Source organism: Telmatherina bonti (genome assembly GCF_933228915.1).
Source record: "Telmatherina bonti genome assembly, chromosome: 6".
NCBI classification, from domain to species: Eukaryota; Metazoa; Chordata; class Actinopteri; order Atheriniformes; family Telmatherinidae; genus Telmatherina; species Telmatherina bonti.
Window position 1 is genome coordinate 30101529 of NC_136624.1, and position 19051 is coordinate 30120579.

At 39.0% G+C, this 19051-nt stretch overlaps 1 protein-coding gene across 1 annotated transcript in view; it reads right to left on the minus strand.

Annotated features, from left to right (window-relative positions):
- Nucleotides 1-4140: 4140 nt before the first annotated feature.
- LOC306757571 (voltage-dependent calcium channel subunit alpha-2/delta-2-like) overlaps nt 4141-19051 on the minus strand; it is a gene marked incomplete at both ends in the record, with an annotated part of 38919 nt that continues 24008 nt past the window's right edge. Inside the window, 26 exons of the mRNA XM_079242660.1 lie at nt 4141-4254; nt 5478-5560; nt 5681-5790; nt 5902-6025; nt 6245-6300; nt 6411-6463; nt 6550-6702; nt 6917-6988; nt 7776-7823; nt 7914-8005; nt 8104-8202; nt 9970-10073; nt 10178-10240; nt 10327-10417; nt 10507-10604; nt 10685-10745; nt 10836-10912; nt 11046-11107; nt 15710-15781; nt 15974-16045; nt 16161-16235; nt 16342-16416; nt 16563-16628; nt 17640-17729; nt 17916-17965; nt 18882-18960. Of these exons, the coding sequence (XP_079098786.1) occupies nt 4141-4254; nt 5478-5560; nt 5681-5790; nt 5902-6025; nt 6245-6300; nt 6411-6463; nt 6550-6702; nt 6917-6988; nt 7776-7823; nt 7914-8005; nt 8104-8202; nt 9970-10073; nt 10178-10240; nt 10327-10417; nt 10507-10604; nt 10685-10745; nt 10836-10912; nt 11046-11107; nt 15710-15781; nt 15974-16045; nt 16161-16235; nt 16342-16416; nt 16563-16628; nt 17640-17729; nt 17916-17965; nt 18882-18960 (2139 nt within the window). The remainder of the gene's footprint in view (nt 4255-5477; nt 5561-5680; nt 5791-5901; nt 6026-6244; nt 6301-6410; nt 6464-6549; nt 6703-6916; nt 6989-7775; nt 7824-7913; nt 8006-8103; nt 8203-9969; nt 10074-10177; nt 10241-10326; nt 10418-10506; nt 10605-10684; nt 10746-10835; nt 10913-11045; nt 11108-15709; nt 15782-15973; nt 16046-16160; nt 16236-16341; nt 16417-16562; nt 16629-17639; nt 17730-17915; nt 17966-18881; nt 18961-19051) is intronic.

Here is a 19051-nt window from a genome sequence, read left to right on the forward strand (position 1 = left end):
GCCGCTGTCTTATTTCTTATCCAGCCTTTAGATGCATAAATAATTTTCAGTAAATTTTACTTAACTTGGAGACTTTTTTTTTCTGAAGACATGAGAAAAGTTCCATCAGGCAGTATGTTGCTCATACCTCTAAACTTAAGACCTAAATTGCAAACACTGACAGTATCTGTAGGCTTCACTGAAGTCAGACTTTTCGCTTCATTTGTGGCCTCTTCATCACCTGCAGCATCCACAGTGGGCCTGAGGGCCAGAGCTAGACAGCCAAATGTGGACAGGAATGTAAAATATTCATCAGACTATGTACACAAACCTGTAAATTCAAAATATCATGCAAATAAGTACCAGTCATTTAGAACAAAACAACTACACTGACCTCAGCAGTGGTTAACATATCATACTGTAAGCTGCGGAGAGTTATTCAAAATGTCTTTCCTCAGTTTACAACCATGTTGTTTTGATAATGCAAAATGACCTAAAGTTATACAGCAGGTTGTGTTTGTGCTGAGGTCTTTGTTCTCCAGGTCCCCGCCATGCTCGGGTACAGGAGAAGATGCACAACAGCAGGTATATTGTACATAAATATTCATCCATTTTAGTCAGTCCAAACTGGGAAGCAAACCTTCCCAACAGGTTCCAAATATGTATCAACAATCTGTAGACGGGATGAAGTAGAAATTTATGAAAATGAACAGAGTCTATGCTTTTATTCAAGCCCGAACCACTGAGTAGTAGTAAACAAATTGAAGCCGGAGGTCAGCAAGGCTGGTTCCTGTCGCTTGCTGCCCATAGGAAGGCAGTCCTCTTTCAAATCTGTGCTCCTTGAAGATGCTCATGAAGACGTGTCTTTACATATTCCCTGACTGAGGAGTCCTTTAAGAACTGGACCGCTGCAACCTTTCGAAAATACAAGTGTGTCTTTCATCCAGCCTGGAGGACGAATCTTCACATCTGAGATCCAAACGTTCCTGTTATTCAAAATGACGAGTGCAACAAGGCACTGCAGGGAGGGACGCCGGGCACACAGAGAAACATTGGCTTACAAAGATTTTCTCCAAAAAGCTTTTTACAAACATCCCACCGTTTGCTCGGTAGCCGGATCAAACAATGACACAAAAGACACAAGTGAATGATTCACTGTGGGAGTCTCATTTCTGAGCTGTATCATGTCGTCTACAGCTTGCTGTCACCCTCTTCAGAGCGCCGCTCAACTGCGATATTTAGACTCCACACTGCAGAGTACAGTCAGTCACCTGCAGAAGAGTCAAAACTTCTAATTTTAAATGAAATCCAGTTAAATAAATTTTCTGATCTTGAGAAATAAGAACTGAAGTGCCACATAAAATGAACAGATGCCATTATTATAAACACATGAGTTTTCTGAAAGCATGTGAAACCTGCTCACCTGTTGATATAAATTAAGTCAATTTCTGTACAAATGAGTAGGTTTTGGTCTCTAACTGAGCTACGTCGTAGTGGTAGTAAATTAATATGCACCTAATTTGGAATTAAGTTAATCATTTGAGTAACTTTTCAATGCAGAGCTTCTGTGGTGACACCAGCAAACATGTTATTGCATCGGCAATGAAAACGTGGCCACAGGTTAGCGCTGTGTGGGAATACATAATTAAATCATAGGTTTCATGATGTAATAACTGAACTGTGGCAACAACTTAACAATGCATGGCCACTGTTTTTGCTGTAGGCTTTTAGGTACTGTCCCTTATGAAACAAGGATATGTTTGATTTTTATCTCATGTTATTTTAATCCAGAGACAAATAATGAGGATAATGTGCATCTTGTGCTTGTAAACACAGTGCCATGACAAAAGATACATATATGAGCATGTGGACTAATGCACAGCCACATTTAGGCTGTTTAGTGGCATAGTGGTTATCACTGCAGCCTCACAACAAAATGTTTGCTGGTTCAAGTCTTGTCTGGGTGAGGTTTGAACAGCGGCCCTTTCTGTGTGGAGTTTCCATGTACTGTGTCTGAATGGGTTCTCTCTTGGTACGCTGGCTTCCTCCCACAAGACATGTGTTTTAGGTTATTTGCTATGGTTAACTGGTCACTTATCACATGTAGGTGCTTCTATTCAAGTGACTATAGAATAGAATTTACTCTCATCACTAACCCATGTGTTTACCTTTCTCAAACTATTTAACTATTAAATCAAATGAATCAGAAGAGCGCCATGTCCAAATTGGTAACACTGGTCACCTACTAACTGCAAGGCTGAAGTGTGCTGACATTAAGACACTGAAGCTCAACTGATCCCTCTAACCAACTCACTGGACGTTGAGTCCAGGGCTAACAAATACCGCAAATAAGCCCACACTACAGTGACAACAGCAGCAACAAACTATACACACTATTGCTGCTGCTCCAACAGTAGTCATTTTCTATGGCTGTGGTTAAAAGTCTATTAATTCAGACACTTGAGATCCCACAGAAATACCCTTCCACAGTGAATCACTATGTTTGGTACAGAAGGTTAAAAAACACAGCATACTGACAACATATCGTTAACACCAACAGCTGTTCAGAAGCTACATTCCTCATACAGAAGCATACATAAGTGCATAAATTCAGATTTGACAAACACTGGCAATGCAAGATACAAAAATAGGGCAACAAGCTTGTAGCTGTGCTAGTAGACTACATCAATAACACTGCGTGTAAACCGCTCATTTTTATCATGAGATGAATATTGCTGCGAGATTAAAGTATCCAATGGCCGTAGCATTAATGCGAACAATGTGCAGCGTTACACACTACTAAATGTTGGAGTTCACGAGGATAAACAACAACTCTCCTAAACCCAATCATCTTTTGTTTGATTTCACGTCCACTGATGGCGTCTAACTGGACTGGAAGCACTTTAAGACTTACCAAGCATCTGTGGAAGCGTTTCAACAAACACAGCAACGCTGTAGCACAATGAAACTACACAGATGTTTCCTCAGTGATATGTGTCATGAAAAGAGTATTTTCCTCATATTAGCCTGTCTCAACCTTCATTTCATGTGTCCAATCATCTGAAAGAAATAGCTTTTAGGCGAAGACATCAAACTTTTAGAAGTTCTCTCAGATATCTGGTTGGATCAAGTCGTGCTTGAAAGAACAACGGGAGGTCAGTCAGTGACCTGTCATGTATGAAAAAAGTAATAAGACTAAAAACTCTCTTGGCAAAAGTCAAAAATGGATTGAAAGACACTGGAGTTAATGGGAGGTTAAGGCTCAGATCTACCATCCTGTTAAACAGCTTTCTGTACTCTACATAAGAAAACGCCTACTAGGACCAGACATACAAACAGAAAACAGGCACAGAGGCTTTTTTTTTTTTTAGCCAACAAAACCAAAGTCACCACAAGGAGCTTCTCAGAAATTCCAGGTCTCAACCTCAAACAGCAGCAAATTCTTTTTTCTTATTTTTCTTTCTTTTTCCTAACATTTTTTGAATTGTTTCTTTTTATTTACAGGTTGTGGAGGATGTTTAATTACCTGTGTTTCATGTGCCTTAAATAGGTTCACAAACAGAACAATGCTGGACATGGATGGGGCAAGGGGGGGTGGGGTTGCATAATGCAAACGCTGATGTAGTTGTACAAAAATAAAATTAGGCTAAAATGCACAACTTTCACTTTGAATAGAACATCTTTGCAGCGTGGTCCTGGAGCTGAATGCAAGCTGCACAGGTGTTTCTCTACCGCTGAGCAACACAACATCAATGAGCTGAAGATGGTTTGGAATTTCACCACATCTGCCAACCACTGATCCACAATCATACACTGCCAAATCCTGCGGCCACCTCCTTGACTTTACTAATGGATCATGTGACTGAATCCAAATGAACAAAAAAAAAAAAGCAAAGAAAAATGGAAAAGATCAAACATGTTTGTCCCAGTTTAAGTTACATGCACACTCAACACATTCTCGTCCTATATTTTACACTCGAGCCCTGAAACATCCAGAAATGCATAAGCAATAAGGCATAAACACTAAGAGATGACCCAAGGTTTCCTTTTCCAGCACAAAGCACCGAGAGCCGTTTGTAGATCATAAAAGAAGAATCTGGCAGTCGCTGTTTGATTTGACCTTCAGTAGATCCGAGCCTAAACCCAAAGAGATGGAAAATGTCAGAGAGTCTTCACGTGTAAGAGATGAAAGAGAGGCAGGCTGAGCTGAATGAAAAGGAGGACTCCTACAGAGGACTGCAGAGAATGGCCGCGTCCACACTCTGATGTGTTTTCCTGCAAAGAAAGGGAACAATGAATCCTCTTTCATGCACTCACAGGTTCTTCAATCTGAACTTATAATGGGACATTTCAGGTTTCAGTGGCTTCTAACATTTTTAATTTATTACGTTCAGCAACAATCCAGCAAAAATAAGCGTTTAAGTTTCTGGTAACACACCTGTGTTTTGTGTTTGACCTTTTAATTTTTCCCTAAGCTGCGGAGGGTGACATCATCCTTCATTTTCCTGTTGTGCACTTTTGTAGTGCTCACAAACTGCTCTGTTGGCAGGCGCGGAGGAGTCTGCAGCTGACAATGTCTTTGTTCCCTTTGCCATATTTATGAAAAATATACCTTTTGTTTTTACTGTGTATCAGAAATCTAAAAACTGATGCGATGCGATGCGAAGAAAGAAGCATGGAAAAAAAGCTGTTTCTGGATATAAAAGGTGGGGAAAATTAAAAGACAAAATAAAACACATCAATGGGAAATTTTAGTTACAAAAATATTGTAAAATGAAATAAAACACAGGAATAATAATTAATTAGGGGACAATAAATAGAAAAAAGAAACAAGATTCCTAGAATGGAGTCAAATTCAGATAACAGGCTGGAATTTCCAACATTATGTTTTTAATACGTTTTGCAGGCTACAATAAGACACAGGTGACATCCAGACCTCACAAAACTTGTATGGAGTTTTGCTTTTCACTTGTTTGCCATCTTGGATCAGAAGTGATGTCATGCCTCAGCATTCAAACTGGAAAATGACTTCAGTAATGGTGCATTGAGTCCGATCCCAGTCCGAAGCTGCATGAGGTTGCGGTAGTGAGGTTCTTTACTCCAGTGTTTCTTAATCCTGGTCCTCACGTACCACTGCCCTGCATGTTTTAGATGTGTTGCTACTCCAACACACCTGATTCACATTAATGAACCGGTTCACCAAATTCTTTGCAAGCCCACAAACCATACACTCATTTAATTCAGGTGTGTTAAAGTAAGGTTGCGTCTAAACCATACAGGGCAGCGATACCTGAGGACCAGGACTGAGAAACACTTCTTTAGTTTAGTCAACCTCCTGACAATAAAGTCTACTTACCGACAGCTGGATTTCAAACCATTGTAAAAAGAATGAATGTGAGAAGCTTGTAGAATGAAAACATTTTGTTTTTAAAGTTATTCTGCACAGAATGTCCCATCATGAGCTCAGGAATGAAGGTACAATTAAGCTATCTACTTACTAAGGCACTGTAGTCAAAGCAGGACGTTGGACCTTTACGATATCGCGCGTTGCTCAGTACTTCACACGGATTCTCCTCCTGAACTGTTTGTTTTTCGTTAAAGGAGGCAACAGTGGACTTCCCTGGCTCACATGATGGATGTAGCTCAGCTCTGAGCACAGATTAAAAACATGACGGCTTGTGTGTGACAACATAAAGGATACACTCTGTCCTGATCTGGGTCAGTCTCTCGATCTCACAGGAACTGCAAGGCAGCGTCTCTGCCACCACAAAGAGCAGGTTGGTGTTTTGTATTCGCTTGGCGTGAAACAGCCTGCCGTAGACAAAGATGGATAGTTAAGCAACTCCATGTGGACAGAGCAAACCTGAAAGCGCAAAGCATAAAAAAAAAAAAAATTTAGCTGATGCGCCAGAAAACACACACCGTGAGCAGTTTCCACAGTCCTGCAGCACATTGTAGGAGTTTGTGGTATTTGTGAAGTAGAACTGGCTTTGGATGGTCACGCAGCTGCTTTCTTTTGTCTCAAAGCCTTCAACAAAGACATCATCTAAAGGACAGATTTACAATCAACATTTAGCTTTGTAAATTTGCAGATCTTTCGGAAAATATTTGGAATAGATTTGCAGCGAACACATCAGAGCCCTGTTAACAGCAGGTTTGTGGGATGTATGCGATTAAAATGTTAATAAATTGAGGGTAAATTATAAATGCTTCCAAACACCAAAGTGATAAATGCATGCATTTCCACCCAATCAGGATGTTTAACCTTGGTAGAGCCAACTGTTGTAGGCCAGTCCATACAGAAGCTGCTGGATCACAGACCTGAAAAAGACACCATGAGGTTTACTCTAGAAGCATCAATAAACACTTGACAGTCATGGTGACACAAAACTGGTTTGACATCCAGAGAATTTCAGAAAACAAAGTCTCACCATGCCACTGTGGACGTCCACCAGGCTAAGCTAAGGAGGTCAGCAATGGACGGCTGTAGAAACAGAAAAGTACCAAATGATTCCAGTGAGAAACCGTGTGTGTTGTTCTTCCTTCAGCAAGCCTGATGCTGTCTCTCACCACATAGATGCCTCTCGGCGCTGCACCAGTGTGGCTGCTGCTGACTGGTTCGCATGCAGACTGGTAGTGGAAGGACTGCCGGCGATTGAAGATGGAGTTGTTGTAGAGTGCATGCATCAGGTAAGGGTCCACATCGCCGAAGAAGTGACCAATCTGGGATGAGAAGAATGGAAACAATGCAAGAAGTGCCAATGAAACAAGAGAAAACAGTAACATGCTATTCATCCCTCTGCATAGCAACGAAAATGGAACTGAAAACTTTCATACTTCAGGTTTTTATTATTTAACGACAGAGATAGAAGCATACTATTTAGCTTTATCTGAAATAAGTAGTAGGCAATTTACAGATTCCAGTATGAAAACATGCCTTTTTCCAGTGATCTCTCTGATTGGACATGACCAGGAATCCACCATCGTCTATGAGATAGCACAGCAGGTCCTACGAACAACCAAGTTTGAGGTAAACATCCAGGAGAAGAAACAGAATAATGTGCAGAATGAAAAGTCACAATAGTTGGTATATGTGATTAGCTGGGGCTTAGTGGTTTGTTTGTTGTTTACCAGAAGCTCCCAAGATTGCACTTTAAAAGTTTTCAGCACATACATCATATTTTCAAAGTCATAATTAAATACAGGTGATCCTCGGGTTACGCAGTTCTCGACTTCAAGACGCTCATTAAATGAATGTAAAAAAATTTTTTAAAAATAATGGAAGTTTCAAAGTTACGAGGGTCCATTAAGCTCTCACAGACACAGAGGCTGAGACAACACTTCAGTGTATATTTTTAATTGCCTGTACTGTTTTTCTATTAATATGACGTATAATACGTGTATTTAGATAGTTATTTAGTGATCAAGGGGGCAATATGGGGTATTTAAGGATAAAAATCAGACTTACGTAAATTTCAGGTTACGTTGCAGCGGTAGGAATGGAACTCGTTCGTAAACCGTGGACAACCTACATAGGCACCCTATGTGAATTTTTTTAAGGAACTTTTTTATATATATATATATATATATATATATATATATATATATATATATATATATAAATGTTCCTTTTAGCTCTGCACGAAGAATTACTCTGCTGAGTCAAGCACCAGTGTGATAATCAGACTCAAAGCCAATGAAGGAAGGTAAAAACTGATGAAACTGTCTGCAGAGCAGGATTCATCACAGATTATGCATTAATCTGATTAGGCATTAAATCTGAGAAAGGTTCTTACATCTGTGTTCACTTCACAGTCCATCTCACAACTCCTGGATGGTCCGCACTGTTCAAGAAAAACAAACATCGGATCACATAAGTTTGAATGAAGTCGATTGAGCTTCAACAGTGTGTTTCTTTAGACACTGTGCTGTACCTTGTGTGAGCCCTGTCGACTGTCGGACACATTGCTGGCCAGGATTTTAAACTTGTCCACCCACGCCTCCAGGTCCAGCTTCACTCCAACCACTGTGTGTTCAGTTCCACAATAATGTAAGTGAAGAAGGAAAAAATAAACACAACATAAAAAAGTAACAATCCCTCATTCTGCATGAACTGCTACTTACCTGCAGGTTTGAGCAGTTTTCCTCCTAAATTAACCTCCACAGCTGAGCTAACCAGGATTCCTATGGTGCCATTTTCTGCTCCAATAGAGTCATCAAAATCTGTTCAAAATAAACAAACATATCAGCTTTCCTTTGGCCCGAATCAAAAATATCTGCAAACAGCAGCTGGGGGGCTAAGAGCTTTAGCAGGACGCAGTGACCATGGCAACGTGATCATGTTCGAAATGGCAGCTAACAGAGCATCTTAAAAAAGATCAAGTTTGTTTCGTTTTTGTGTAGGTTAGAAATATCCAACAGATTTTTTAAATGCTCAAACTCTGTAAAAATCTGCATGGCTGCACATCAGTGTCAACTGCTCGGAGGTTAATGCCTTTTAATTCAGGCACATTTGTTCGTTTTCAGTGATTACTGACTCTTCTTCCCACAGGAATCTATAGAAGTCGTGTCTATATAGGACTGAAGCTGCAAACGTTAGGAGACACTGTGGACCAGAACATCTCTTGTTAAAGGTAGGGAGAACAACGCTGTCCCACAATCCCCAGCGGCATCAGCATTCAAAGAAAGGCTTGGAAGCTTTTCATCTTTTCAGGCTAATTGGGGTTCATAAAATAAAAATTGAGGACAGAGAGGTGAGTGTGAACTATTCTCAGTTTGAGTGCTATATATGACATTCTCAGTTTTTGATGTTGAAATAAAGAGTTAAAGTGGAACTATTATGTGCATTTCAGGCGAATTTATTTATTTTTCCCAGAAGGGCTGGGATTGATCGAGTTATTGTCACAAATCACTTTATTTACTTCAGACCGACCCTCTCCGTAGGCTGTCAGATCAGCCTGTGGGCAAAACGAGTGGATTGAGACTCTTCCGCATTAAGCCCCGCCTCCCGCCGTAACATCTCATAAACAGAAGGATTAGGCTGATATGAACTCAATAAATAAAAACAAAATACAATGTCAACACATAGCATACAGCCCTACATGTTGGAACCTGAATCAGACCCTGAAAACAAAGTGGAAAACAGCAACCCACAGCAACGAATGCAGCAGGATGTCTCTCTTTGGTAAACTCACCAGCCATCGTTGGAAATAACTTTATCTGACGTTTTCCACCCGCCTGATGTATTTGTACATGCCCTTGTTAACCAGTAGAAGGTAACCAATCACCGAACCTTATCCCCCAGGACGTCACAAGGATTTCCAAGTAGAAAAAACTCTCTAAAACGACACGTTTTTCGTCGCCATGGAAACCAAACGGAGAGTGTGCTGGAACTCAAACTCAAACTCAAACATGCGTTTAGGTGATAAAAAAATGGTGCCGTTCACATGTCTGATGAGGATTCAACACTGTAACACTGTAGAAAGCTCAGAAAACTCCAGATACCATAATAGCACCCCTTTAAGTAGATTTTCCTACTAGACACAAAGGGTGACATTTAAATTGTGTGTGTGTGTGTGTGTGCGTGTGTGTGTGTGTGTGTGTGTGTGTGTGTGTGTGTGTTTTAACAAATCTATGGAATAGTTGTAGTAACTATTATATCAAACAACATAATAAAAATTAAAAAAAAAAAGACTTTTTTCTCAGATTTTTTTTTTACAATCCAGAGTTATTTCCTGTTTATCAGCTTTTTTTTTTTTTTTTGCTAACTTTGATGGATTAAGATGAACAAATGCTTTTATGAAGCTTTTTATGAGCAACTTCTGGTAAGGATGGTGGAAAATGTTTTAAGCCCTAAAAATAATTTTAAAACAGAAGGAGAAAAAGTGGAACAGGTAAAGGTGCAACACAGCTTTACTGCTTGGTCCACAACCAACACCTTCACTCAAGCCTCACTTTGGTGGACTTAAAAACGTCTGCTCTGTCACTCACAGGATCTGGACGGAGGTCTGAACATGTAGCCTTTGTTGTCGAGGCTGCGTCGGTAGAAATTAGAATTGAAGGGCTCGGGATCCTCGTCCCACATCTCAGCAGCTCTTTGTAAACACAAACAAACATCGTTAAACACTGAAAAGGAGAAAATCTCTCTTCAGAGTGGTACCTCTCTGGTTAGGTGTAAATATGTTATAATATCACTCACATGTTTGGAAAAACTCGTGTTATTCCTCCATCTGTGGATGCAAATACTGCCAGGAAGCCATACCTATAACAATTCATGTTTACACTGTCAGCTCTAGGATGGTTTGTTGTTGTTTGTGGACTGTATAGAGTGTCAACAAGCTGACTTACGCATTCAAATCCTTGTCCTTCCATACACGAGAGGCAAGCTGCCCAATAATCCTGGAATCCAGGATGAGGTTATGGATGAGGCCATGGTCACCTGAGTAAAAAAAAACAGACTGATGATGTCATTTGTGCGTCTCTGTAGCAGTGGAAGACAGCGAGAATCAACACTCCAAACACACTCACAATCATTGGGCTCGAGCGAGATGTCCAACATGAGTGTGAGGAAGTTCTGCAAAAACTGCGTGTTGTTGTCAGAAAGCTGCAGACGCTTGCAGTATTCCCTGCGGAGGGGAGCACATAAATGAGCTCCTTGCTTTCACAAAGGGCGACATCAGAAGAGATAAAGGATGAAGATGCTCACCTTGGAGCCAGAAATACGTGTCCTGATGATTCAAAGGAGCTGGGTAGCAACGACTGCATGTCTGTGAAACAGAAAGAGAATTGGCAACAATTGTTTTACATATTACTTAACTTTATTTAGTTTTATTAAACAGCAAACACACTGTACTCACACTGCAGCTGCAGGATCACATCACTCAGGTCTGCCTGGATGTAGTACTCATTGTAGAGAGGTAATACCAGACCAAGACTGCAGGTGACAGCGTCCCAATATGAGGACACATGGAAAACAAAGCAAAAGCTGAGTAACTCCTGTAAAATCTATTCTGCATGTGTTGTACTTGCTACATACACTAATGACACATAATGCTGTATGAGCTCACCTGTAATCTGTGCCATTGATAGGAGTCCATGTGTAACCTCTGTATACTTCATCAATGTACTGCTACAAAGGTAGACAGACAACCATAGGTATGAATTGGGAGCACTGATTTACAGTAGTTGGGTGTGATTTTTTTTTTAATCATGTTGTTTTAAAGACTTCCAACTTCAGAATCAATGTTACAGTTTATTCTGCTTATCTACTTCTATCAACACCAAATGTACTTGTTGACTCAATAATAATTTTACACCAACAACACAAAATAAAAAGTAAAAATTATGTGTAGTTTGAGCTATGATCAGAAGAAATAAAACCTAACATGATCATTAAAATAAAGTTTTAAAATAACAAATAAAACAGGAAATAGAGGAGAATTTGTGACGATAAACCACCCGTCTGTAAAAAAGAAAAAAAAAAAAGGATCTCTTTTTTTGTTGTTGTTTTAGGTGAGACCTTAAAGCTCTTAACAGCTTATAAATACACAGTGAGACGACCCAAAGTGAGCTGCATATGCTCACACAGGAACTGCTTCTCTCTCTACTGTAACTGCTGTGCTTTATTAAAAATAATCTGCATATTTCTTTGATGATGCATTTTGATAACATCTATTTGGGCTCCAAAATGTAACTTAATTCTGAAGTGATTTCAATGAACACTGCAAACCTGGGGAATCAAGTATCATGCTGGATTAATGTAGAACTAAATCTAGTTACTGTTAAAAAAAAAAAAAAAAAAAAGCTAAACACTCACTGCCTTGTGTATGCTCACATCAAGAGCATTTAGTACAGAATTGGAATTACTGTGAGTTCCACAAAATATGCAAAATTTTGTACCACTTAGTTGCATTTTAATGAATTAATCTGGTTACTTAAAGTTGGTAAATAGAAAGACATTAAGTCAACTTATCTAAATAAAACCTTTAGTCTGAATTCTGGACGGGAATCATTGAACAAAATTGAAAACAAACATCTTTTATTACATCTTTTTACTGTTCTTTCTACTACAGCAAAAACTTGTCATAAATGATGTTCTAGGTTTGTGTTACATCAGGGAGAAACTCACATAAGGCTCAATTTAATGACATAACTTTTCTCGTTCTGAACACATTTAGTTGTACTGGACAGAGCGTTTGCTATCTTGTCCTACTGCTTACTGATTCATTCTGACACAAACATTTCCATCCCTTTAAATAGAGGAAGCATTTCAACTTTATACAAGCAGCACATGTAATGTAACATATGGTGCTGTATCATCAGCAGGTCTGCAGGGACATGTCCACTAACAAGCACATGCTGCCTTGTCTGCTTTTTACTGTACTGGTAATTTTTATCTGCCGCTGCTTAGTGATTAAAATGGTTTATATCTACAACATGAGTTTGTGACTTCACATTTAAGCCATTTGGTTTGGTTAAAGCAAACTCAGCTCTGTTTACCCATTTATTATGGTTCATTTGAGCTTGCTGGAGTGGAGATGCACACAGCATCTCAGAGCAGGGCTGCTCATTCTTGCAGGTTTTCATCATCATTACTGCTTTACACAAACTTGAATGATGTTATCTTGAGATCAAGGATTAATAATAGCATTATCTGAATGGAAAAAAATCTTAATTTTGCCTTTATACTGTTTTATAATGTTTTGTATAGTTTTATATTTTTACTATTTTTTACTTGCATTTTATCTTATTAGGAGATTTTATCATTTAATCACCCTAAGCTTTATTGTTCTATTTTTATTATACTTTAAATAATCTTATCTGTATTTTCTGTACTGTGAAGCACTTTGGTCAGCAGGGGCTGTTCTAAATGTGCTATATGAAATAAAATTGAATTGAATTGACTTAAATTAAAAAATTATATCAGAATTGTACATTGTGTGTTTTCTAGTAATAAAAGGGTTAGATGTTTTAAAAACAGATATCATGGGAGTCTTGCTAACATTCAAAGATGGCATCTTGAAAACTGAAGTAACAGATTAAATGTCGAAATGTCAGATGGCAAACACGGACACCTGGCCCTCTTAAGCAGTTACATCTGCTACGATTTGAACAGCTGCTGACTGAAGTGTAGAGGCGGGAACTGAGCAAACTACATGTGTGGCTATAATGAGAAGATATTCTTTACTCTTAACTGGAACAAACAACAAGCATCAATCTTTTCAACATTTAAAGCAATCACCGATTTCTCGTGATACATTCATTACTGTAAAACTTAGCACAAAAAGAAAAGGAAATTGGTATTTGCTGGATTATTTCTTTTTCTGTAACAATGCTTCTTGGTAATACATTGCATACCTTTAGAAAGCTCTTATTAGAGAAAAAAGGCTTGTCATCACTGGAAGCAATCTCAAACCAAAGAGGTACCGAGGTGAGGTTATGCAAGCAGTGATAATGCTGTCTCTACAGCCTAAAACTGCAGCCCACACACTCAACTCTGCTGCCCATTCCACAGGAGCATTTTCCTTATGAATGGGCAACATTTAAAAAGAACTATACAGGCTTTCCAACTATATAAGATTTTTTGCCAAAAGCATTTATACAACAAAGAAATAATCAGCTCAACACAAACATCTTGACTTTTTGGGCTAAGATTCAGTTTGCAAAATCAAAAGTCCAATTTCTCCAGATAAAAAGATAAATGATGCAGCAATTATGAAAAAAAAATATCTCTGTGTGAAAAATCAAGTTGTATTCATTCAGTTTTGTTTTGTTTTTTGCCATTTTTATGCTGACTTTTCTTCTTAACTTCTCAGAATATTTCAATTGTTTAAAGACAAAATTAAGCTTACACTTTGTTTTTTGGCTATAATAAACACTTTGATTTTAAATTGTGGGAACAATTATACATTGTATGGATTAAAAAGAAAAATGTATGTTGTCTCCCAAAGTCACACAGCTTGACATAACAGTATTAATTTGGATGTTGTCACAAAAGAAAAGGGGGAGTAAGTAGCTGTGACTATTGGTAATAGTTTTGCTTTTTGTTAATCATAGCCACAGGCTGATAGCTGCAGCTGAAAATTCATTTCATGTTGATGTAACTCAGTATATATGTTCATATATCTGTGTTCATGGAGGACAGAATGGAGAGACAGCATTGCTGCAGGAAGAGAGATACATTTTCTGATGTTTTTTTTTTTCCCAAGTATTTTCCAGATGTTGGCTAAATCCAGCTTTTTATGTCCATTATATTTTTACTGCACAGCAGAGGTACTTTCTATTTCAGCCTGCAGGAAGTTCACTCTAATAGTCGGCCATAAAAAAAAAAAAAAACAGCTATTTGACCGAAAGGTGAACTAGTTTCAGTAACAAGAGGAGCGGGAGAAAGCTACATTAGAATGAATCTCTGTAGTAATTTTAGATAAATGGTTTAGATAACAAGGAGAAATCAGATTGAGCAGTTTGTTTCATGAGCCCTTCAGATTCCATCTGAACACTGCAATTTTAGCTGTCATGGAAGTGCATTGCAAGCAACACTGCAAGAGGCATCAGATGAACTTGGTTTAAAGTGTGTATCCTGTAAAGTGATGAAACCCGCTGAAATGTTGCCGGCTGTTATTGTGGCAAGAAGCAAAATATTCACTTTGAGTTAAAGAGGGTTTCATGAGCTGTCCATCCATCCTTCCATCCATCCATCCATCCATCCATCCATCCATCCATCTTCTGTCGCATATCCGGGGTCGGGTCGCGGGGGCAGCAGCCTAAGCAGAGAAGCCCAGACTTCCCTCTCCCCAGCCACATTTGCCAACTCTGCGGGGGGATCGCAAGGCGTTCCCAGGCCAGCCGAGAGATATAATCCCTCCAGCATGTCCTGAGTCTTCCCCGGGGTCTCCTCCCAGAGGGACGTGCCTGGAACACCTCACCAGGGAGGCGTCCAGGAGGCATCCTAACCAAATGCCCGAGCCACCTTTACTGGTTCCTCTGGATGCGGAGGAGCAGCGGCTCTACTCTGGGCCCCTCCCAGATGACCGAGCTCCTCACCCTATCTCTAAGGGAGAGCAATACAAGATCTCGTTCTTTCGGTCACGGTGAGGGTAGGAACGTAGATCGACTGGTAAATCGAGAGCTTCGCCTTCTGGCTCAGCTCCTTCTTCACCACAACACACTGGCGCAGAGTCCACATTACTGCAGACACCGCACCGATCTGTCTGTCAATCTCACGCTCCTTCCTTCCCTCATGAGCTGAAAGACTGAAAAATGAGTAAATGCACTGAGTGTCAATATGTCCACGGCTTGTTATGCACTTAAAAATTCCCTCTCTATTTCCTGTGTGGTCATGGTATCAGCTGGAGCATGCATCATCAGGACACTTTAGCTCATTCAGCTTCTAACTGCATTATTTAGCTGTGCTTAGTTTTTGCACAGCTGCACCAGCAATGCATTAATAAGCACATTACAGCTATGTTTATATTAACTGGTTAGTACTGGTTAGATCAATGTACAGAAGATATGACATTTTCTGTATGATCACACTCAGTGATGTGTATTGTAAAATAAGTTATCGAAGCTATATGAAATACTACAAATAAAAGAAAAAAAATCTTGTCAAAGGCACTTCAGTAATATAGATAATGCAGAGGAAGAATGAACATGCATATGCTTCTATATGTTTAATATTATTCTCCTGCATTACAGCTAAATTGAGATAAATTAAGAAACATTTACTTGCCTCATCAATTGACTTGAGAAGAGTTTTAATCTGCATTTCTCCTGGTCTTCCATCAATCATTTGTCGTCTGATCTGCAAAATGAAAAAACACATTTCTTTAGTTAGAAACACACTACATTGGCTGTCAATATACACACTCAGGACTGATGTCCTGAGGCACTTGACATTTGTTCCGTGACCCAGCATTAACTCAAAAATAATAAAGCACAAAGTACATAAAATGCCTGAAACCAGAAGTCTTTTTAAGTTTCACTTGATGCTCACTTCTTCTTTATTGCTGTCTTCCACTTCTGCGTCCAGGAAGTCCAGCGTCACAGGTTCAGGGAGGTTTACAAGCTAAGAGGAATCAGTGACAAAAAGACAGAAAGTAAGCATGAAGCGAAACAAATGGAGCACACATGAAGAGTAAGCCTCTTACAGCAACAACCCTACCCCCCAAAAAACGTATCACCTTTGGCTGAAGATTAGGATGAAGCAGCAGATATCCGTTTGGATCGATGGCAAATATGTATCCATTAGCCCCAAGCTGTTAGTCACAGAGAGAGAAGACACTGTAGCTGTGGAGAGTTTCTCTGTTCTGTCTTGTTGTGAATAAATACAAATGAAGACAAATGTGACTGATGTGCACATACATTATATCGTGGCGTCAGCCGCTTTATCTCATCAAGATGCACATCAACTCCCATGACACCTAATATCAGCTGATTCTGATGAAAATAAAATAATAACAACACAAAATTAAACAATAAAAAATAGAAGTACATCATTTATTTCAATAGGATAGTATGCTTATCCAGGTCATTTTAGTGAGATTGCACTAACTCATCTACATTGTTATTATGAGCTTTGTTACCTGTGAGTTTCCATCCATGGTGAGGTTGAATACAGGCAAAGTCCCAGTTACAACCATACCAAGACCCTGCAAAATAAAATTAAATTAAATTGCATGATTTTTTTTTCCCACGGCATCAAAATCTGACTCTCACAGTTATTAAGCACATAAATACTCAACTGTGGTCATTAAAAATGGAAACTTCTGAGTAAAAAAAAAAAAAAAAATGCTGGATGTTTGACCAGCTGAATGGGAATTTATTAAAATACTAAAATGGCCTCTCTCATATCTCTGTGCACAAGCAGATGACACTGCCATTTCTATTTACTCTATGCTATCCTATCCTGTACTTTCTTTATATCAGAGTGAGTCTAAAGAAGAATAAGGAGAAGCAAGGTTGTGTACAACTTCAAGTATCAGAATAGTAATGTATAAACGCTCTAGTGCTTGCATGAGAAATGCAGTAGCTAGCCAGAGCAGCAGCTGTTAGCATCCTTAGCTGCTGGACAGTTGTCCCCCAGCTATGAAAGCCAACTTTAGCAGCTAGGCAAATTGGCAACAACTAGTAAGCCACAGATGCAGCTGCCAGGGGACACTTATTCACTCAAGCAGCAAATGAATTGGACATTTCCAATATTACTGATCTTGTAGTCGTTAAAATAAAACATTGCCGGGATGCTTCTAATTGGCTTCCAGAGGATAATCTTAGAGCTAAGATAGGTTTTAATTTTGTAATCACTGGGCAAAGATGACTTAATAACTTTCCAGGACACTGCCATAGCAGCTGTGGATTCCAGTAAATCCTGTTCCTCATAGCTCTTCAGAGCTTGCAACAGCTGCTTATTTCACTGGCTCCATGCAGCACATGAATGTTAGCTGCATGCCCACCCCATATCCAGGCCGGTTTGGCTTTTCCAACGTTCTACATGGGACATTCATGCTGTCTGAGCTTTCCTTTTAGAGACTTTCTCCAGATTCAAACCAGATATCATCAGCTATAGCATTAATGGAGAATTTTGGTATTAATAAAGTTAAACTTAATCTGTTCCATGGGGAATTTCAGTGTGAATATTGTGTCAAATACAACCCACGCCTTACCAAAGCATCTTGATAAACATTGGTCCACTGAACCTGCTTGGCCTCGCTGCCTGCCAGAACCATTGGGCGTCCCAGTACATCCAGATACTCCTAATGACACACAGAAACACTGAATATGACCAACCCTTAAAACAACCACAGACGCAAGGCCAAAGGGAGGATGTGTGTGCCAACAGATGAGCACAGATGTTTCTCCTGAGAGTGACTGAGTGCCACAAGCATAGCCAGATACAGTGAAAGGGGATCAGCTGTGTCATAGGAAATAGACAAACCCACCTGGGTGTTAATCCTTATAGCACAGATGGAACGGATCTCAAAATAGTAACCTGGCGAACCACGGAGAAAAAGACAAGAGAGAGAGAGAGAGAAGCAGCGCATGTGTGAGCAGTTCTGTCAGAGACAACACAGGAGTGGAGCTCATAAATATTCCTGATTTAACTAGATGTTACTAGAACAGTGACTCAGACAGCTAAATCTCACAGAGGATGCGGGAGGATGATACATTACTGAGCATTAATACCGAGTCATTCACTCAAAATCTCCTCAAGATCCAAGATGCTTGATTTCTAATCTGAAACACAGATTTTTTGCCAATGTTTCCTGATCAATGTTCTTCCTTGGCTTTATAGACACTTCATGTTGTTAAAGGTTTTTTTTAATCTGCAATATTCAAATATGCAAGATCTGCATTGATGTAATACAATATTATAACTGAGTTGTGCATAAATTTAACATTTCCATTTTTGCTGTCGGTCTGCTCTTTTTTTTTTAACCAGCACCAGTAAAACACGTGACCACATTTTAAATTACATTAGACAGATCCTTCCTTATGTTCAATATTAACACAGAATACAGTGTTGAGTTCTTTATTTTCATGAAAAGTATTGAAAGGAAACAATATGATGATCAGAGAAATAAATAAATATTATATATATATATATATATATATATATATATATATATATATATATATATATATATATATATATATATATATATATATACATATATATATATTTGTTAATCATATTTATGTGGTAAAACATTTTAATGTCAAGCTCATAGAAACAATCAAATGGGAGAATAGCAACGAAAACATCATCATCCTTTTGGTACTGGCATGGTCTATGGGCTGTATACGTTCCCTAACAGCCTCTTTCTGTTTGCATTACAACATCTGTTACTCCTAACTATAAAGCTGATTATTAATTAGGTGAAAGAAACAAACAGAGTTTCGCTCACCTTTATTTGTGCAGGCAATCCACTGTAAAGGTGTGACATCATAGTTATGTTGACCCACAGAAAAAGTAAATACTCGAACCTTCGGGGCAAAGGCAGGAAGAGAAAATAAGCGGGATTCAGATAATATGATGCATCCTGTTCATATGGACGAAGACGAAACTTTTTTTTTT